The sequence below is a fragment of the Styela clava genome, chromosome 6, assembly GCF_964204865.1.
Source record: "Styela clava chromosome 6, kaStyClav1.hap1.2, whole genome shotgun sequence".
NCBI lineage: Eukaryota > Metazoa > Chordata > Ascidiacea > Stolidobranchia > Styelidae > Styela > Styela clava.
Window position 1 is genome coordinate 4,234,126 of NC_135255.1, and position 23,484 is coordinate 4,257,609.

General features: G+C 34.0%; 1 protein-coding gene across 1 annotated transcript in view; it reads right to left on the bottom strand.

The window, feature by feature from the left end:
• Nucleotides 1-229: 229 nt before the first annotated feature.
• Nucleotides 230-23,484, bottom strand: part of LOC120331920 (uncharacterized) — a 32,541-nt gene continuing 9,286 nt past the window's right edge. Inside the window, exons 5-20 of the mRNA XM_039399100.2 lie at nt 16,590-16,763; nt 14,507-14,557; nt 13,295-13,360; nt 12,903-12,975; nt 12,361-12,470; nt 11,523-11,603; nt 11,196-11,410; nt 10,010-10,107; nt 9,400-9,527; nt 7,266-7,344; nt 6,376-7,173; nt 5,819-6,046; nt 5,557-5,700; nt 5,205-5,324; nt 4,957-5,014; nt 230-4,505 (exon numbers count right to left, since the gene is read on the bottom strand). Coding sequence (XP_039255034.2) covers nt 4,423-4,505; nt 4,957-5,014; nt 5,205-5,324; nt 5,557-5,700; nt 5,819-6,046; nt 6,376-7,173; nt 7,266-7,344; nt 9,400-9,527; nt 10,010-10,107; nt 11,196-11,410; nt 11,523-11,603; nt 12,361-12,470; nt 12,903-12,975; nt 13,295-13,360; nt 14,507-14,557; nt 16,590-16,763 — 2,506 coding nt within the window. The 3' untranslated portion in view covers nt 230-4,422. The remainder of the gene's footprint in view (nt 4,506-4,956; nt 5,015-5,204; nt 5,325-5,556; nt 5,701-5,818; nt 6,047-6,375; nt 7,174-7,265; nt 7,345-9,399; nt 9,528-10,009; nt 10,108-11,195; nt 11,411-11,522; nt 11,604-12,360; nt 12,471-12,902; nt 12,976-13,294; nt 13,361-14,506; nt 14,558-16,589; nt 16,764-23,484) is intronic.

The window sequence follows — 23,484 nt, forward strand, 5'->3', positions numbered from 1 at the left end:
CATAAAAGTGAAAAGTCAGAGTCAAAATTCCCAACAAAAACTAACAAACGCTGAAGATTTTGTCGTTTTGAAATATGGTTCTCCAGCAGTCGGCAGTCCATGCGTTTTAAACTTGAGTTTACAACAAATCGAAATGTGTTTTTGAATTTGATTCCCAATCTGATGAACGTTTCTCCATTCACTTGATGATCACCACGAAAATGTAACACACTCTCAACCATGCCGACGATCAACGATTACCCTTTTGAGTTTTGAATTTATTTGCGTGATTACAGTTTACAGACAAATAAAAATCACTTTTAACAAAAGAGATTGCTTTCAAAAAGCAGATTTTGAATCATATCCCTCAAAGCAATGACACAACCATATTATCAAGTTAATTAACCATGGATCATACTAGAGCTGATATGACCAAACGCAAAAATCCAACGTTAAGTATCACAGTGTTGACTATTAAAATTACAGCAAAAAAATAAATGATGCCAAAACCAGCGATGGGAGAAATTGAAACCAAGAAATAGAATAACATAGGAAAATAGAATAGTTTTACTGAAATTTTACCAATTTTTAGTAAACAAATTCCAGGTTTATGCAAAAATTGTATATCACTACAATAACTAAAACATTAATTACAGTTAGCCAGAGTTCAACTGATAAGTGGGTCAGATGCTAATAAAAAATGGCGATGCAGCAGGTGGGTATGATTTTCTTTGTGCAGCTGGATAGAGTTTTTCTGTTTGAAGTTCCATACTAGGTTTGCAAAGTGGCTATACTATAATAGAACCATGGGATATTCTGAAAATATTAGTTTTCTATGTATGAGTGGCTGTTAAACGAGAGCCATTGTTATATTCAATTATTCAAACCAAAGGTCTGGAGTAGCAGACACAGATGGGAATTGTTTCTCACAACAAAAATGAAGAAAATACATTGATATTAAATACCCAAACGCAATAACAAGTCAAAGAGCTATTGCAGAAAAAATAAAGCTAACCATACATAATATGGCATGCTTTAATAGAATATACAAGGACAATAACCAGTTACACTGGAACATGTATAAATTAAAGACATCATAACAATAATAGCAAAGAAGGTCGATTTCATACATACAGCCATGTTAGCATTGTAGACTTTGGCTTCAGCACTTGATACCAACGCAAACGAATGTGAATTTGGCAAATGATATCGAAAAAAAAAAAAATTCGGACCAGCCACAAATTTTGGAGCTAACTATATATAAACGGCTGTTTACATAGTGGCTGTTCAAAGCAAAAGTGTGCTCCCTGAAACTTGTGAAACTATGGCTATTAATGCAATGAACTTGATACAATTGGAGGGTTTAATCCCAAAATCGTGTTCCGTTTTGTGAAAACGAAGAATAAATTTATACTTTAATTTTTAAACACCAACTTTTTATCAAAATACCTTGGTGGTGGATATTGCTTGAAACTCTGATTGGAAACTTTCTGGGGAGCACATAATTTTTTGTAATATTTGAAAAAGAAAGTTTTTCGGAAATTTTAACATTTCTGCTTCTGTCTTAAAACCCTGAATTGTAAATCTGTAATTGTCCAAAACTATCATTCCAAGACCCAGTAAAATCATGGCTTTTGTGAAACTCTACAGTTGAAACATAAATGTTATAAAATTTGAATAAAATATTGAGAAATCTGAATATAGAGATCTCAGATGGTCACTTGCTATGGGATTTCAAAATTTGTTTTGTGCAAACTTCAATAAACCAGATAATCAACTATTTCTGACAATAAAGGGTGACTTAAAATTAAGAGCCCAAAAATTTTACCCACTTGAATTTCTGTTTGTGAATGATTGTACCAAAAAGTTATCAGTAATCTAGAATGCTACGTACAAAAATAATGCTCTCTGATAGAATTTGTTCCAAATGACTCAATTTTTTTTTCCATCATATCATAGACAGACATTGTAACATTACATGTCGCAAGAAGATTGTAATTCACAGAATAAATAATGTAAATAGGGCATGGAACTAGACATTTGTTGTAAAATTAAATTCAAACAATGACAGTAAAAAAAAATTGGGATATAGCACCAAAAAAAAATCTTAACATCAAATTTTCAATTATGACAAATGTTTACATTCAAAAGCAGCACACGTACCGAATAGGGCCAGTGGAATAGAGTGCAACAAAAAGATCTCAAAGTATGTTATAACTTATGAATTTTGATTGAAAGAAAACAAATCGCACTCAAATGTAGTTAAATGATAGTCCTGATAAATTGTAAAATGACGATGATTAAGCATTATTTTATCAATTTCAGATGGTATATATTATATCATAAATTTTTTTTATGAAATAGTTGCCACTGCCAATTGAATCAAAACTTTTAAATTTATCCATCTTTTAGATTCAAAAATTTCCAAATTATTACACCTTTTGATTTTATTTCAATTAATTATTTGAATTAACAAGCATGAAATTTTCTAGTTAGGCAACAAAACAACAGCACAGCACATATGCAGCTTTATTATGAACATTTGCAACTCAAAATCTCACGATGACGAGTCTTAGAGGGGTACTTCTGTAGTGTGTGTACCAGGTTAGGGTTGGGCCAAAAGTTAATTCCGATTTTCCTTATTTTACGGTGGTTCTATTACGAGCCCATAGGTTTCAGTCCCTTTACAGTTTTACAGGACTTGATGTAAAGTAGGTGAACAAAATTAGTTATCTCCATATTGGTAAACACACTTCAGTAAAGTAGGTGAACAAAATTAGTTATCTCCATATTGGTAAACACACTTCTGGAGAACCCTCAGAGTAAAGGGCTCATATAAATAGTGAGTACAAGACGTATTTGAATTGGCACATTTCTTCAAATGGCACCTTGATTATCTAACAACCAACATTTTTAACACCCCCCCCCCCACCTTCGCTTTTAACAAGGCTTTACATGAGAAGTCACTTAAACACAGAATTATGCAAAATACTTGAAAAGCACATAGTCAGACTAGAACTGTGTAAACCAATGGTTCCCAAAGTTTAAAAGCAGAAGGATATTCGCGGGCCAGGAGTAGGGAGCACCAGCAAGGTGCCGATTCGGAATGTATAATCAAGATTCAGGTATAATTGAATAGTTGTTACGAATATACAAATGCTATGATAATAACATAACAATTGGCCTCACTAGAACGTCAAAAACTTAGTGTTAAATTCTTTCACTTCATTTTGGCGAGCCATATTAAACCGTTACATGGGCCGTAATTGGCCCGCGAGCCGTGGTTTGAGAACCATTGGTTTGAACTGTTAAGTTAAGGCATAATAGTATTCGGATAATCATGGAAATAAATTATTATTCAAAGGGCAAACCAAATTGAGATTTCATTATATGACTCTTATTCACGTTTTTCGCTCTGAACACGGCCCTGTGCAAGAAGCCACTGATATCTGACGATATGTGAGAGGCTAGCCTTATTTGAAAGGACTAGAATATTTCTGGTTCTGCATTGTCCAAGCAATTTATTATACCCTTGGTGAGGCAGGATTGCTACGTTAATTCATTCAATAAAAAAATTCGTTAAAAAAAGTTATATTTAACAATATTTCACTTCATTAAAACCTTCACATAAAAATGAACGAAAAGTTGAAAAACAATGAAACATATATTATTATTTATATACTATAATATTATATAGAGGATAAAAAAATTTGGCAGTACTCTGATTTTTAATATTAAAACTAATAAAGATAATTATTGAAATGGAATAAGACATTAAAATCAGAAAGAAAAAAAATAAGGAACAATAAAAAGTAGAAAGAAAACTTGAACACAGAAATTAAGCAAAACGTACCAAAATAGGGAACAAAAAAGAAAGAAAGGAAAATAAAGCAAACTTGAAACAAAGAAATCAATATTATTCAAAATAAACAAAAATCATACTTGGTTTAGTATGTGCCACAGATAAACTATGTTTCATCCATGGCACATACTTATGATGTATAAACAAAAAATGGTTTCATATTAACAATAGGTAGTACTATAGTACTATTAACAACCCTTGCTAATATTAGAGTACTGATAAAACAATACGATCAAATACATTATAAAAATAAAAGCAATCAAAAAATAAAGAAAAATTGCAAAAATATTTCTACAGTAATTGTAAGGCAGTCAGTCTTGTCTGATGGAACAAAACAAGTCCTGACTGTGATTCTCCAAATTGAAATGCATGGTAATCGAGCCGATAAAGAATATATGCCATTTCAACCAGTCTATAAGTTTATCATTGTTTGTACGAAACCGGATTGTCATAAATCCATTAATAACTTGGACGATTTGCTTCATTTTAGTATTCCGTTGAAAACGAACAATTTCCATCTTTTCATGTCTATTGTCAATATATTGCCACTGTTCGATCACTGTTATCACCGAATTGCTAAATTAATCCAAATCACTGTCAGGGTCACTGACATCACTTTTTCTTCTTTGTTGGTTGAAGTTAGTTAGTCCACTGGTTCCTGGTTCTATACAAAAAAAAAATTTTGATTTTTTTTGTGGAATTTTACTGTTGTCGAGAATTTACAAAGTTCCCATTAAAGTTATTTTAACAGGACTAGAACAAACTAGATATAACCCCTATTGTAAATGCCACCGCATGTAAATCTAAAAATTATTTATTTAGTATGGCTTTTGCTTAAATAAAGTGGGTGGTGCCACACAGGGTGACCGACCCTAAGAACAGACCCCATAAATTATTTCCATCATGATTAATGAAGAATATTTATTCAACAATTAAACCTCGGTCTGTGTATGATCGAGCCCAAATGTTTTACTAATCTGAGATGCCTCACAAAAAAGTTATGTTCCCTTTAGAATATGTTCTAAATGAACTTGATTTGTTTTTGAGGGTAATTTAATAACTAGCACTGAAGAAAATCAGATGTAAACCAAAAATATGTAAAATCCGATGCTTACCATCACTATCCAGATTTGTCATTTCTTTTTCTGTCTCGTCAAGGCTACTTTGTACTCTCTGAAAAATAAAGAAAAAATTAGGAATCGTTTTATACATATCCAAATATTTCAAAACAATGAATAGTGAAGTGAAATCAAATCAAGTGTATTTGAACTTGATTATTTTCAGTCATAGGTGATCTACAGACACGTTTTCGAAAAATACTTTTAGAATATCAAGAAAAATTATGATCGAGAATGCTACTTACCGACCAGCCTCCAAATCCTTCGACGATTGGATTTATGATGGAGTTGACAATACCGCTCAAAAGTGAAGGTTGGGTGGACACTCGAACAAATAGTTGAGCCATATTGAACAGGAGAGCAATCTGAACAAAATTATGTTCATTTTCAATATAATGGATGCATAAAAAATCGAACAATATAACAACTTTCCCAAAGTTTAAATTGATAATAATATGTACACATGATATAATACATAATCCTACATAAAATCCTAATATGGACCAGACCATCCCCTGAATTTTAGTTCATGAAAAAACATTATACTGGAAAAACTAGAGATTACAAAAAGCCTTGCAATGAAAGTATTAAGTTTACCTGAACTATTTCTGGATGTCTGACATGTGAAGAAGTTGTTTCCGCAATTGTTGATAAAGCTCGGTTCATGATTTCTTTTACTTTTTCTTTCGATAAACGAGCAAGAGTCCTGTTTAATGCATCTTCAAGTTGTGGAGTTTCCAACTGTAGAATAAAAATAGAATTCAAGTTGTTTTATCATGTTTTTGTCACACTTCAATCTAAAAAACTTGCAGATTTAGCTACATTAGTAGGTAACAGTCTGATAATACATTTTCCCTACCTCTATTCGATCAGCTTTCTTCCTTAAGGCTTCCAAAATCTTTGCAACCAATTTATCTTCGTCAATTTCGGCATCTGGGTCGACACCACCAACAGCCCCAGGTACATCAATATTGTCGAGGTCATTGTCCTCGTCTTCCAGTGGAAGGTAGGGACGAATTTCCGGGGACGTGGCAGCTCTTTGCCTTATTAAAGGTCTGCTGGCAGAACAATTGGAAATTTCCTCAGTCTAAAAAGAATAGTAAATATAGCTTGATTGAGGTTTTCAGAAATGACTATTTATTATCTTGTGTTAATGTGTGCAATGATATTCATGTAGTTTGAAATTCTTGAATCATCTATAAATTCAACTTAAGATTGCTAAGGTTTCTTAAATTACTCTATTCTGAACAATTATCAATTATCTTTTTAACATTATTACATCATTGAAACCGACAAATCAATATATTTATGAAGTAAAAAATGCAGAAAAAAAATTGACACATACACACACAAACATGACTAAGCGTGTACAATTGTAAATGTGATAAAAAAGGGCCAGAGAAAAGCTGTACTTACCACAGTGGTAGTTGTTGTTTCTTCCTGTTCTACAATCTCAGTATCGTCGTCAAGTCCGTCAGCAACATCATCGAAACCAGCTCCGAAACCTTCGTCACCTCCATCATTCTGATCCTCTGCGCTTGGCAATGCATCAGCTTCAATATCTTCATAAACATCAACGTGAGTTACAACCCGTCGAGTGCGGCCAGGTGAAGAAACAGTGGTGGTTCTGTCAATATGTCGTTCGATATGTCTGTGTGCATGATGATCGTGTGAAAGTTGATCGAGTGATGGCCCTCGATGTCGATCTGTCGAGCGAGATGCTCGTAAGTGCGGAGAAGACGATCGTGTCGGTTCAGGTGCGGGTGATGAAGCTCCCTGAGATTGGAAATTGTCTGATGGCCTGTGATGATGTCGGGATGACCGAGGAGGCCCTGATTGTGCCGGAGGTGACGGAATGGCATTAGATCTACGCATAGCAGAGGAGGAATCAAGTTTATCTTTAGGTTTGGTTCCAACATGATGATCTAATCTTGGTTCTCGAGCATTTGGAACTTCCTGCGTCCGTGGAGCTCGCTCCTTATTAATACGATCAGACCATCTTGCACCATTTTCTGACCCACGAGGTGAATCGAGTGACCTTGATGGACGATGATCAATTTCGTCTCTTGTTATTCTACGTTGCAATCGAGAGTCTGCCGAAAAATTGACATTCCTTGTTCCTTCTTTCATGTTCAAATAAGCTTTCATGGAATGACTTTGTACTGGTGTTGGAAGTGTCGCAGCACGGGCAACGGCTTTCTTCACGGGTGGTTTCTGAATAGATAAATATATTTACAATGGAAATGTCTGTTTCAGATTTTTCATGATTCACTTCATAGTAATTTGATATAAATTCTTGTTCTTACCTTTCCATGTTTGATCTCCCGATGTAATTCATGTCTATAAGATTCTGGGGTCTGAGTCCTTCCAGTTGGTCCACCATAACTGAAATAAATAATATTTATTAATAAAATAATTTCAAAATTACATAAAAGTCAAAACAAAATAGGATAACACAAAGTGTCAGTCAAACAATGGTGCTGATGAAAAAATATAACAAATTCATAAGCGTTCCAACATGGTTGCATTTATGGTGTTTATTATCATTGAAATATTCAGGGCTAAATCAAATGTGATTTTTGAGAGAACCAAAAATGAACAGATAGCTTAATATGATCATCCAGACCAAATATGTGTTTTGGCTAAAAGTTTATTTACACATCCAATCTACTACAATTTCCTATATTGAAATTGTTTTTCAGTCTTCAACAAAGTATAATTCAAAGTTTTATATTATAACAAAATTTATATATTAGATTCAATTGCAGCAAAAGTTAAATTACCTGGCATGGCAAAACAACCCAGCGGTAGAGCTAAACATCTCAACACTTCAATATACCCTTTTCAAAATTTTGCAATTGCTAACAGCTATAGTTACAGTATATAATATTTATACTACTCTTTGTATGTATATATTATGAATGATGGTAAGCCTTACTGACCGTTGGTTATTTATACTATTATGTGATGCTTTTTTTTTCTTTGCAAAGTGATGGAAAACGTAACTCAAATTGGTAAACAATGTCATGGAGTATTTGTTGTATTGCATGTTGGTGAACAACATTTTTAATGAAGGCGCGAAAAAACAGTAAACAAGACAATTGTAAAACACGGCAAAGGCATCCAGGTGTGATATAGGAGAGAATGGATACAAAATATGCAATGTTTATGTACAACAATATTTTCTCTCTCTCCTTTTGTTGACAACGTGGATGTATAATTTACACATTTTAATTATCGCTTAATGAAGCGTGTAGATTATGCTGCCATTGACACAGAGAGAGAAATTCCCATTGGGAATCTGCTTATCTTATGATTTTCCTCAACCAAACATGGCATATTTATAAATCAAATTTTCGTGGGAGTTTCATAAAAAGTTTAAAGCTGCTTTAGTTTATGATGCGGAAAATTGACTTATTATTGGAATATATTTTAAGAAATAATATGAAACGTTGAGTTTTTTATGATGGTAAATCAAAAATTATCACAAACTACTTCTTTAAGTATGTATGTTTTGTCTGGTTACAAAAACAGGGCAAAATACAAAACAAGCAAAGAAAAAAAATCAATATCCAATCAAGAAGAAGCATCAACAAAGCTCATGTTGCTGTGTGCATTAAGCTTCTCTTTGGGCAATTGACCGTAAGTAATCAATCATTTGCTGACCATTGCTGGCGTTAGCACGTAAACATTATTATTGCAATCGAACTGGACGGTAGAGAAATGACCAACAGATATTGGTCATCAATATTGAATATGAGGATTTATGTTAGTTGTGAATAAGGTAAACATTGCAACAAGTTTACCTTAAAGCAGGATTCAGAAAGAAAATATTTTAGGAAAAAAATATTTTTCATAATCAGTGCATCCGTGTCAATATGAAAATCTGATATTGTATAATTGTCTACTAATATTTCAATATTGTTTCGATAATATACACTGGACACTGTGGACAGGCATATAATTTCTAGTTCATTTAGTATACTTCAAAAATATTCGTTTAAAAACTATAAATACATCATGTTGCATGTCACAATACAATGTCAATTGTCAACTATACATGACAATGACAGATAATGCGTGGCGAGTATGAATTATTAATTATGTTAGATGTACTTTGTATTTTAAGTGAAAGAAGATTAGAGAAATGAAGTGAAAGACACAGTGAAGAACTGATTTTTAATTGAAATCAGAGTTTTATTTGTTGAGTAATTTGTTTTTTGTGTTGCAGAATTTAAATTTTGGCAATCCAAACAATGACACGAAAGTTACGATAAATCATTCTTATATTGAAAATGGAAATGTTGGATCTACATCATCATTTTAAGCTGCCTTCCAATATTTGATGTTTAAATTAGAAATGCAGCTCAATAGGAAAGCTGATTCAATGAGAAAATTCTGAGACTATGCAATATCGATGAAAAATTAAAAAGTACTCACTGTATTACATATTGCTCAGCCACTCTTCTCAATTTGAGTGCAATTTCCGAGCAGTTTTTGTCGATAGGATCTATATCACTCATTGATTTTGTTGCTCTATGTTGATATCTGTCTCTGACATCATCAACCTTAAAATCAAAGCTGTAAGAGTTTAATCTCAAGATTGTTAGCTGCAACTATATGGATATTCTACATGTGTTAATGGAAGCATAACTTGTTTTGGTTTTTGTCTACATCAGTGTAACAGGAAAGTAATATAACAGTATGACGATAACCGTATAATGGATATGTATAAAAAATTTTATTCAAATGTCACTATTATTATGAGAAGGCGATGGTTTTATGGTTGATGCACTTAGCCAACAATATTGGTTTCAACTCAAGACCAACCTAAGGGTAAATTATAATAACGCTCTTTAGAATAAATAGTTGCTTGAACTCTATCTGAGACTGCGCTACTTTTTAAGCGAATACAACATCTCAAAAGAACGCATTGTTCCACTGTCTGTATTTGCAACTTAGTTATCCAGGTATCTGCTCATTCAAAATACTGTTTGAAAAAGACAACACCTAAAATTATGTAGCAAGACTAACTGACCATGCTACCTACCGATGGTTCTTCAAGATTCGAATTCTTCGAAGTTCGTCTTCTTGTATCTTCTTGTAATGAATGGCCTCTTGATACTGATGTTTGACGGCTTTGTGATCCTTTTAAATAAAAATATGTAAATTTTGTTTATCATTTTTCATAATAATATCATTTGATACTATATAAAGTAATAAAAATGAAGTTCCCACGTATTCTTTTTTTGTACAGTATCTTTACTGGGAATGGCACTTTACTGGGAATTTTTATGGAGCACTTCATCAAATATGGTTAGCTTTGTAGCAAATTGAACCACTTCTATTTTTTTCCACCAAGTACTAATCACAGTTGAGGCAATTTTTGCTACTTAAAATTTTTGTAGATAAGTATACTGGGAATGGCAAGCTTTTATTAAGCATGCTGGCTCATTCATTTATTCCTAAAAAAGTAAGTCTAAAACTTTATAATGATTTCTAACATACATGTAATTATTAACAAACACTTGAACTCAAGCATTAGACAGGCAAAAAGTTCGAGTTTGAAATATTTTTGTCAAATATGGTTAGATTTGTAGCAAATTGATCAACTTCTACAAAAATATTTTTCCACCAAGTACTGATACCACTTGAGGCACTTTAGTTGAAAATAATATGACAGAAAACATTAGGCTTGAATTTGCCTCATCACGAAATATGACAAAGCAATAGAATTAATGTCACATATTTTTCCAAAAATATGTTTTTGAAGGAAAGAATGAATGTTTTGGTTCGGCATACCAAACTCAAATTATTAATACAGTTTTTATTAGCTAAAAGACTTTTACTATAAAGAAGCCATTGGACCTTGCTTTCTCGTAAATTTTTTTCAAAAAAGAGTTGGAACGGAAGAAATGAAATCCAATATCGATCAATTACCAGAGAAGCCAAGGTATATAGGACCAGGACTAGGAACCTGGTTTGAAATCACAATGGCACCAGCTAAATCATTTTTTATCTTGAAGCTGGGCTCCAGTTCCGACTCCATATCCATTGTGGTTTAGCCACTACTATGAAACATCACTTACCCCAGATGCAGTTTTGCGGAATAGGGACTTAAACTAATAATATAAAGGTTAATTTTAACATTGAACTTTAAACTTTACAATTTTGCAAATTCAGCTTGAGAATTTCAAATTATGAAACCTAGGAACATTTCAAAATAAAATAGTTACCACTAATACGTTGATTCCTAAATTCCTCCTCTTCAGAATCAGAAGATGACGAAGAAGAAGAATCAAAAATAAATTTTTTAAATTTTTTAAACGTTGATTGAGGTTTTTTCTTTTGTGGAAGATCTAAAGTGTTTGGTCGAACAACTTCTTCCGAATTTTTTCGATTCCTTTTCCCTGCCGTTGGTATCGAATCGAATTGAACGGACTGCTGTGATCTGAAGGTACAAAGAAATTATGCTCAAAGAATACTCACTCAGAAATTATTATTGTCACCTAATTTAATAACAAAATATTTGCAGAAAAAATTTGAAGAACGCAACACACTACCTTCCTTCTTTGTTCTTTATCTCACTGGTTGATTTTGTTGAGAAATTAACTTCCATTGGTAAACTGCTCGATTTTGAATCCCTAGGAATAGAAAAAAGTTCATTATGAAGCTTAGAATTCAATATAAACAAGACGGATGCTCAAATATATGGACTTGAAAGCAAAGTTTCGCGTAGCGTCAAATCGGAAATTGCAGTAGCGTTTGTTCGGATTAAAAACCGTGTTCCCATGAAAAATAAAGCGAAATTTTGATGAAATATCAGATATCATAGATAATTTGGGAATAAATAAAAGTAATAGTCTTCCAGCGAAAATACAATGTTTAACCACTGAAAATTTCAAAGCAATTGATCCATTAGTGAATGAGAAAAGCGTCCTCTTTCATAAGGTGACAAGAAGAAAAATAACAACAACATAACAATCCATAGGTCCACTGCGTCATGTCATGTAATATATATGGAAATTTTTTTGAAAAAAGTCTTTGATAGTAATAACACAATAAGCCTAGTATTTTGGTACTCCCGTAGTATGTGTACCGGGGCAAATACCCTCATATACTTTATTTTATTGAGTCATAAGGTTATTTTACATCATGCCAAGAGTGCGGTATAGTCCATGAGTCATTAGTATTAGCAAGCCGGTATTCCCCTTTTCCACATTCACCTTTCCTAAGTTTAGTAATTTCACCATTTCCCCGGGTATCGGTTCTTTACATAATATAACATATTGGTACATACACTTCTAGAGCGCCAGTTTTTTTTTACCAGCTTGTCGGAACGATAGAATGATCAGAGCATATAAATTTTATATTTTTTAAAAAAAAAGAGTGTTTTCTTACCCATTCGGCGGTGTTTCATTATGGATAGCGTCAAATTCTAAACTTTTGCTTCTGCTTGTGCTTTTAGATGAAGAAGAAGATTCAGTCAGTGGGGTTTCTGGTCTTCCTCCCTGAATTGAATGAAGAAAAGCAAAATATAAGACATAACCAAAAACAACAGGCTTTGTGTTTTGTTATTACTTGCTAGTTTGACTTGCTATCAGTTGTCGGATATAAAAATGTTGTTGAGTCATGTACAGTCACAGGAATTAAATGATCACATGATGCTACTATAAAAAAGTTAAATTATCGAAAAAGTAGAAGTATTTTAAATCAAAAATAGATACTCCTGTAGTGTGTGTACCAGGTTAGGGTTATGCCATAATTTTATCCCGATTTTCCCCTATTTTAGTTCTACTACAAGTTCGGGGACTGTCTGTTCATAGGCTTCTGTCCCTTTACACAACTTGATGTAAAGCAGGCGAACAAAATTAGTTACCTCTATATTGGTACACACACTTCTGGAGCTCCCAAAAATACAATAAAAATTAAAAAATTCATACCTTTTTTCTTTTAGAAAATCTCCTAAAAAGTTTAGGTGTTCTTTTCGGCGACGTAGGTGGCGAGGGAGACCTCCTATAAATTACAACAAAAACACAGATAAATTAACTCGAATAATATCAAAACAAAATACACAAAGCAATTGAAATTGAAACCAGCGAACAATGGCTGATAAGACAAAGACATAAATATACCCTAAAAGAACCTTTTGGTAAGATACTTCAAGCCAGATCTACAAAGAGTCTCAATATTTTCACTCTGAATCCATTCAAATAAATTTAAAACAGAACCGCTTTGAGTAACATCAGTATGGAAATTGGGTTGTCATATCATAGGGTTTTATACTTGAAAATATTTTTTAGAAAAGTTTGAAGTCCGGTCCAAGTAAACGTACCGTTTTGATGCTGTGCTGTCCTCTCTACTCAGTCTGTCTGAGTGATTCCTATGTACTTTTTGACTCCTACAAAAAAAAAATACTGGTAAGAATACAGAACACGTCCTGTGAAAATAAAGAACATTGAATAACCTATCATCCTTTTAAAAGCAAATTAGGATAAAAATAAAAATAAACAAAAGTCACAAGAGTTGACACCTGTAATAACTTAAGCGGGCGTTATACCAATTTGAATTTTCCCATAAGGGATTATTACCACAGTCAAGTTGTATAAATATATATATGTGGGATGCTATTATTATTATAATATACATACATAGGAAAAATCAATAACAAAAGATACAAAAAACATTACATCATAATGTAATAATGTTTATTCAAAGGTTGTGTATTTTCCCACAGATAATAGACTTTATGTCGGCAAAAACCAAAATATATTCACACACATACGTTGAGAATTATGTAACCATCTGTAAAAACAACCTTCTCTCATTAGCAGTTGCCAATCTTGTAACAATTGTTATTGGTGTACTTTCCCACTCAAAATCTCCTATATGCATTTTATATTATAATACATGGCAGATGATGTAATTTAATAAAAAGTATTCAGTAATGTATACTTTGCTTTAAAAGTACCGTATATGCTCATTTTACCGCCCGATCTTGATTAAGGGCCCGTTTGAATAGCCGCCCGTGTGAACAGAACATAAAAATAAAAAAGGGCCGGTGCTTGAATACCCGCCTGATGTAAAAGCTGATTTTTCAGTGGTAGAGAACAATAAGAAATAGGAAGCGCTTTTGTCACAAGGCTGTTGAATTTTAAGCGCCGGTAGATAACACTCTCGCCTTAGGCGTCCAAGTACATAACAGATAGCATTGATTACATAACACCATGGTTCTCAAACTGGCGTCGCGGCGCCCAAGTGCATCTTTTCGATATTGATAGGGCGTCGCTTTTCTTCTTTTGCGGATTTGTACCTGCGTTGCGTAAAAAAAGTCAAAATTTTCGTTATTCTCTTTTAAATCATACTTGAGAACTAGAAATAGCAATATATTATTTATTGTAAAGATCGAAAATAACAAGCGCCCGTGCTTGAATAAGGGCCGGTTTGAATAGGGGCCCGGTTAGTGAGTTGGTTGAAAAAGTATGGGCCCGGGTTACAAAACGAGCAAATACGGTACTTAGAAAAAGTTTTTCTTTTTTATACTTACGATGATGCTATATCGACAGAATCTTCTTTTGACTTTTGACCTTCCTTCTTCCTAAAAGTAAACAATCATTAGGCATAAGATACTTTTCAAAGTTTTTAAAAAGCATGAACTCCAGAAGTAAAGGGTGTTTTGTTTAGTTTATATGTCACATAGATGGTCAAGACAAATTATAAATTATTTATATTGACATTATGGGTACCCTGTATATTCAATGAAACTGTCAAAAATTTAGTGAGCACATTCCAAGGATATAAAATTCCAGTATACAGACAGGGTGCAAGGCCATCTTATTTAGTGGTTATTTTAGGCGCCTGTCATTTTATATATAAGTAAAAATTTATAGTTTATTCAATAAAACAATCCTGAAAACAGAAATTGCAGTTAAAATTTAGGACAATTATTGGTACCTCCTTAGTGTGTGTACCAGGTTAGGGTTAGGCCATAATTTTATTCCTATTTTCCGGTTTTTAGTTCTATTACGAGTTCAGGGACTGTCTGTGTTAGCCAAGTGAATATACCCTTGCCCATAGCTTTCAGTCCCTTTACACAACTTGATGTAAATTAGGCGAACAAAATTAGTTACCTCCATATTGGTACACACACTTCTAGAGTGCCCAATTATTAATATATCAATGAATTATGAATATTATAGTGCTTATCACCTTATTTGATATATTTTTTGTGTTACTTTCACTTTGAATAAACGAATTTGAATGACTAAGCACATAGAATAAAAAAATGTGGGTCATAATGCTGTAATTTCATACCAATATCTACCTTTCAAAATAAATATCAAATTTGATAATAAAATTGAAATTTACATAGAGAGGCAATATCCAGTAATCTTCTAATTATATCTTGGCACTGTAAAGAGTTGCCACACCCTAAAGTAATATGTATCCCTACTCCCTAGTCCCATCTGTTCCAAACAATTTATAGAGTGATTTATAGACACCTAAGTAAGCATGTAGGTGGCTGTATCTATAGAATAATATTTAACTAATGAAAATATGATTTTCAGTCACCAAACAAGTTATTTATAGTTATAGGGTGTCATTGCTACATAATTATTCACTGGGGCAAGTCCAACACCTCTTATTAATATATCTGCCATACATGAAAAGTACTAAAATAGTGCTTATATATTTATTCATGTAGGAATAACTAGTGTGTAACCTACGATTGCGTGAAGTGTGCCCTTTTTAAAACCAAATGCAGATGAAGATTTCTTTGTCTTTCAGGAAATGTAAACAAAGAAGTGAACACTGACGGTTGAATAATACACAGTCAGTACGTGCACCAGGCTGAGTGCAAAACAGAGAGAGAAAAATTTTCAGGGCGTTGTCATGCAGTATGTATGTATTTATACAAACAAAAACTTTGTCGCTTAATAAATATTATTGAAGTACGAATCTCAAGTGTTATTCTCCAGTAACACTTGTATATTCCTATTTTATCCAGGATATTATAATCATCTTCAATGTACCCAAAATATGGAATGCTGAAATGCAATGTAATGCATCTTTTCAGATCATGGTGTGTTTGTTATGCTTTCGAGTGAGTTGAGAGTTCTGGTGACCTCACTATCAATATTTATGGAAATAATTTCATGGAATAATAATGAAATTCTACAACATAATAATCTTACTATATTGCAGTGGTTCCCAACCTTTTATGACTCATGAGTCATGGCCCCCATACGGGGGCTTTTAAGCACTCATGGCCCCTCCCTGTTTATCATTCCAGTGGTATTTAGAGTGTTATTATGATTGGAAGGTTCAAAATCCCATCATGTCGAAACAAACCATGCACAAAAAAGCAAAAACACCCTGTGAAATAACCTTATCAAGCAATAATCTGGGAAGAACGTTTTCGTGTAAAGTGAAAAGTAAAATCAGTTCTGCGACTAGCATTGTGGCTCCCTCTATCTGTTCTGTTGCCCCCGGCTGGGAACTGATGATATATTGTTTAGCTAGATACATTTTCAAATTTGAGAAAATAAACCTAATAAAATAGTTGATTGCTGTGAATTTTTCTCCAAAAAAAAAACATGATTTATACAAAAATAAAATAAAATTCTTACTTTTTCTTTCTTTTCCAGAATTTTTTCTTATCTTTATCCTTTTCTTTTTCCTTGTTTCTATGTTTTCCAGTAACGTCGTTTCTTACGATGACTGGATCAGAAACAGCTCGTGTGTGAGAAATAGGTGAACCAGCTTTTTTGTCATATGCACCCTTCAGAGAATATTCTTGCGAGCTGTAATGACAGAAAATGGTCCTGCTACACTGTATGCTATTTATATTCTTCAACAGAGTAGAAAAAAAGAAAAACAAACAGAAAAAATGTATGTTAAAATATTGTTTCATTTTAATATAATCTCCATCTGGAAGATTTGTGGGTTTTATACCTGGTTTTTATTTTGTGGCACTACCATAATCATATAAGGACATAAATGGGCCATAAAAAATACATCAACTTTTTACAAAAATTCGAATATAACAAAGATATTATATATTAGAATAATTAATGTGATTGGCGCTTCAATAAAAATAACAAAATCTTGTATGATCATGTATATTTATACTTGGTGTTCAGTGTTCTGTTGCTAGGGATGCGCTTCAATCAAACAATTGATAAACTAAATCATAGTGTATTTGTTCGTAATTGACAAACAACTGACCCAATAAAATAAAATCCAACAGGGGGTGGGCCCAAGTACTTTCAATTTTCTAAGTTTTGTTCTATACGACTTCCTCAATGGGCTTACACCTTTTAACATACAAAACGTACAGGAGTATGACGTCAAATCACAACAGTAAAACAACATCGAATACGGAACCAAGGATTGTGGTTGACGACCTGTTGCACCAGGGATAAAAATACATTGATTGCGACCATTTAAAGTACACAACGACCCTTGAAAACGTTTAAAAAGGACACAATAGTAATTAATCAGCCGCGAAAAACCAGTGAATGACACGCCCCACGCCCTATAAGTCTGAAGCTCATTTTCCCGCTTGACGTTTTCCCTTTGTCATTAACAACAATAATTAAAACAAATCGCTAAACAAGAAAAATGAATTGGCACTAATTATCAAAGGCCCATTTTGCGACATCGAAATACAATTATAAATGGCTATAAATAGCTACAGATGTCGCACAAGCATGATGTTTCCCGGGAAACGAGAAATACATCAAATCATAATAACGGAACAGGACCAATAGTTAACATTTGAGTTGTTAACCTATGGTTACCCAATGAAGTATGATTTCACATAAGTGAAAAACTGTACTGATGAAAACACAATCCTAGTGATTGTGGTCTGTGGCAACTTTTATTGTCCCATGACTATTTGACCAATTTAGCGCCTAACAATTAAGGAGCGGCAGAAAACTATTCTGACAGATTTATTTCAAGGGAGCCTTAAAAGCGGCAAGACAACTGTCTTTATAAATTAAATTGAAGAAGGGTCGAATACTCATTTTTTTTATTAATTTGGCTTGCATAGTTTGATTAAAATACAAATCGGGGTCGAGCATATTATTTTCATATTTAGATTATTACGTATACTCGTATATGGTTCTAGAACAGGGGTCGGGAACCCATGGCTCGCGAGCCATATATGGCTCTTTTGGTGACGGCATATGGCTCCCAAAAAAAGCTAATATTTCAAGACTAAGCTTACTATTGTTACGAGATTTCAAACTCTTTTATAGCCAAATTTGGCAGGAAATTCCCAATACGTTTGAGAAGGCTCGTCCAGCACATGTCTATGTTATGTAATATAATTACCAGACATACATTGTGACAAACAAGTGGATTCTGGAACATATATTGTGACATCACAAAGCGATAGAGTTTTGAAAACACTACGGAGATACCTAAACGAAAAAGGGCGATGAGTATCGTAGATTTCAACTTGGGCTGCATGTGAGCAACCGTTCAAGGCCCGCAGCGACTACATGCAGCATCAGATAATCACATTAAGTGTATACTGACATTGTATGTGTTGACTTTTGAGTAAACATTTCAGGCCTGATTAAGTGAAGAAATGTTATATGGCTCGCACGGAAATGCAATTGAAAATATTTATATTTTATGGCTCTCTTGACCAAAAAGGTTCCCGACCCCTGTTCTAGAAGATCCTGACAATTTCCAAGTGAGCCTATCCAGGTCCAGCCTAAAGTTTATTGGGTTAGAGCCAGAATCATGCCATATATCGCTATATTACATGCATAGAAATAAGTAAAATCCATTCGGGATGAGAATGCAGCGTTAGACCTCGCGCTATTATACGACCATGTGGAAGATCTCACGCTAACGCTAAAGTAGCATCAAAAAGTTTTGCAATAGGATTTGCATGAGTCATCATTAACTAGTACCCAATCTGTCCTGGCTGTACTCACTGACATAACTTGCTACATCATTTGCCAATAAAGTAAAGACGACATGGAGAGGAAGACACACTATACAAGAATATCGCGGATCCTCGCGACGTCGAGGCACCAAAACACATTACGTAATATTTACAATCGACGTCGTCTGGCAATTCTTTGCGTGAAAGAGTGGTCACGAGGTCAATTCAGACGAGTTCGTCGCGCGTTTCCAATTATAGGTTGCGAAAGTTCTGTTTTTTTTTAAATATGACTTCATAAAAACACAATCGTTTGGAAAATATATAAATTTAATTAAACACTTGTCTCTGAGTTTCAACTTCTAACAATAGTTAATACCGAAATGAATGAACGTTGCATTTGAGGTAGACTGGTGAAAATTGAAATAATGATAAACAGTCACGCGAAAGTAGAAACAGAAACTAAGCTATCACAATAGCTTGACCGAACGTATTCTTTCTATTAACCTCATCGAGCACAGAATTACCACAGGATTTGCACCTGCTTCCCCGATGGGAAATTTAGCATAAGTGTGTCCCGATTTAGGACAGCAGGGCAGGTCTGAGCCTGTCCGTGGGCGGCATCAACATGTTTATCGATTGAGTTTCTTTTTATATAATATAATAAGTTTTCAATTTGATCCTTGCCTTTGTTTGTTTTACATTATTTGATATAAAAAGCTCCCAGTTAAATAACAATCATTATTGAACAGAATAATTTTCAATCATACGGGAAACGGTATCCACGATACAAGCAAACTCGTACGTCGTGACCTCGGTAGGTTAACTGATCTCGAAGCAATGCCGCAACGTAACAATTTGAGAAGGCAATTCAGTTCCATTACACTTGAACCCATGTAATTTGAAGCCACGACAATTGCACCTGCATACTATTGCACCTATGGAAATTTTTTTGTTTTACGCATATTTAAACCCATACTAACCCTAACCCATGAGTTTCAGCACCCGCATATATAGATTGAACCCGCGGATATGCACATGGGTTCAAATGTACGTGGGTTCAAATGTACGGTCACCGGCAATTCAATTGTGTCCTTCTATCGTTGTACATTATAAGGACTTGAATGATTGAAAAGAGTTACAGCGATGGGAATGTTGAGAAAGGCCGTACCTCGAAAATTTCAACAACAATTTTGCAATGCAAAATGGGCTATTGAAACACAGAAGACAAAATTTTAAAATTTTCAAAAATTCAAAAGTTCCGAATAATTGTAGTTTCCAATTCGACATTATCTCTTTATTACAACTAAATTTTTGCAGTATCATACGCATCGTATACCTGGCATTTCAGATAATCAAGAGCGTTTAAAAAAAAAGCCGGGACAAATGCCATTTTCGAGCCATCGCCACAAATAAAAAAGATTATTAAAAAGCTAATTTTAGTATTCAATTAAAATGGCAAAAGAATTAGGCGCTAAATATATATATATACCTATTTATTTGCGCCACAAAATTCACTCGAATCTACGACGAACAATCAAGAAACGGATGACCTAAAGGTCGAGTTGTTTTCAAAACACACTGTTGGTTCGGGTCTCGTTCAGTCCAAAGGTCGTACTTGTTTGGGTTGTCGTATAACAACATTTCGCATATTGGAAATATTTTTTATATTGAATATGATAGCTAATCGGAATGTGTGTCTGACAGACGAACTAGAAGCCTTCACAAAATACAAGCGGGAATTATCTACAAATTACAGCAACAGTAGGCATATCACGACTGATTTATATTCTGATTTCGATTCGTGACGTGGCCAATGAACTTCGATTCCGCAAGCAAGAGACCAGCGTCACATAAAGTGACGACGGCAAAGTCGACGACAATGACATCATTACATGTCCAGACGATGATTTAAGATAAAGGGACAACATGACAAATTAATTTGAATACTAATAGTAATGCTAACATATCAGTGACCTAAGTCACGGCCCGAAAGTACACAAGGACACGTCGTAGCAAGTAGCAATGTAAGAAAGATGCGTTTATTTTTCTGTCCCAGGCTTAGTATGTGGGGGATTGCGTCAAGAAAAAAAAACGAAGTAACAAACACTGGCGATTACCATTCAAATTTCAAATAGAAACATGACATAATAATTTAAATACAGCCACCGGTATTGAGCCAGAGCAAAATTTTACTCTGAGCACGAGCTGCGATTGGTATTTTGGAAGCATTGAGAAACAATAAAGACATAAGTCGTTGTAGCACCGGTATAAAATAAAAATAATAAATTTCAATTTTGTTTTGAATCTGATCTTAACTCGGCAATGATGCAATTAGTGATCTATAAATATACCATAATTGGATATAAAGTTGGACCAGAATACGTCACATCAAACGCATCATTACATCAGTTCCTCCCTAACATTGCATTGAATTTCGCATTGCAAAGTGCGTTTGCATCTCATTGAAATTGCGACGTATGGCGCAATGTTTCGAACAAGATAAAAAAACGACACATCTATGATAAACCAACCATGAGCGAAAGATATCCGAAGCTAATGAATTGAGGCGTGTGTGGCCCAAGCGTGAATAAAGCTTACCAAGCTTCAATAACTCATACAGGAAACAATTCCAAAAAGTGAAGGCAAATACACCTATCAGTCTGCAATAAATTCGCAATCACACGGATTCAATACAAGTGTTTGCTTTTTGTAAGATAGGATATAATTACGCGATATGAGCTGTCCATTATAAGGTGCAAAGTAAAAAACAAACCGGGACTGTCCCCAGGAGACATAATGAGTGCATCTAGATTCTAGAATATTACTAACAAAGAAACATGCACCATGGCAAACTAAACCATTCCGAAAAGAAGTATTTGTCACGTTTGGGTTGAAAGGCCTTTCCTGTATTTATATGGAGACGACAACGCAGTTAACGCCCTGCGGATCTAATTCAAAATATAGCATCACGAAAGTAAAGTTAATCCTTATTCGTTGCAATGGAAATTACCAGTGGAACTCGGACAAGGTGTACAAGGGAGCGCGCTACAAGTGAGAGGTCATATTTACCTGTCGCGTGCGACCCACACTACGATATTCTAATTATTACTGATATACCGTAAGTGGTTTCGTAAGTTTCATTTCCGCGTTTTGAGTTCCGTAATATATTCACTTGTTGATTTCGTCAATTCCTATAAATAAGTTTACGCTCGATTACTTCAAAATCAAGCGTGATTATGTGATCCACGGAGCCATCCACATATTTAACATTGATAATTCTATCACCAAATTCTTTTAATATTCTAAAATGGTTCGCAGCCTATATTAACGCGACATCAACAATCCGCTATTTTTCAGTTTTTGAAGCCAGTCCAACTCGCGACGATAGTCAATTGGGCTTTGCCCTTCCGGATATCCGTAATTTTTTTTATTTAATGAATATTTTTAATCGTTGTTGATTATGCCTGAATTTTTGCTATTTCATATGCCCATTATAAATGCCAGAATAATGTGAGTCAGATGAATTACAATAATTTTCCCAGCACGAATCGACAATCGAAGTTAGTCCCGATTGGATATAATTTGAATACGCAAACATCACGAACAAACATAAAACATTGCGACAGAGCAAAACATAAAATAAAATAAAAAATGTAATATTTGCCGAAACCATTTTCGCAAGGCTGAGCACCCAAAAAGTACCAGGGAAATTTCTGACCTGGGGCATATTGAATAAAGAACACGGACATCGAAGTGTTGTTTATGATGAAAACTAAAAATATATCACGTCATTGGTCTTCGACGATTTCATTGCTATGGTAACAAAGGTAAAGACTTCTTCTTTTGAGAGAAACTAAATATAGAACCTTGTGATTCCAACGAATGATAAGGTTACCGATCTCCACATATATGGCAATAACCCACATTATTTCACAACACGAGGGCTGCTTCGCTTCCCCATTCCATTTACAGAAAACAGGAGTTGCGTTATTGCGAGTCAAAAAGTTGAAAAATTCATTGTTTCATTTCTGTTTACGTGTCAAATTTTACAATACAAATCGGAATACTCATTCTCTTACGTAAAACCCGATACAAAAATAGCGCTTCATTTAATGATGACTCATCTATAAAAACACATCTAACTTTGAGGAATCCATATTTAAAACAAGAATTAAATCATCAAAACATGCCATAAATTTTACATATTTCGTAACAACGGGTACGTTAAAATGGCGCAAGATTTGCTAATTACTGACGATTACGTTCCAGAATAGTTCTATGTGTAATGTAACTAGAATTTTCGAAATAATAAAATTCAGACGATGGTACAACTAACAGGCAGGTGTTTAAAACCTTCAAACGCCGGTTTCTGTGACCTTTTTCGATATATTAATTGTGAATACATTTCAAATTAAATTCGACGACAGCCAAGCTTAACAACTATCTGTAGTCTGGGTTTTGCTGAACGTGAAACTACACCCAATTCAAATAAAAAAATATATAATGATTACATTCAGCGAGGGAGCCACGCTAAACAAAGAAATGGCGAAATTGACAAATTTTGATGAATATTATGACGTCAATCATGGATGACATAATAGATCATAGAATTACACATA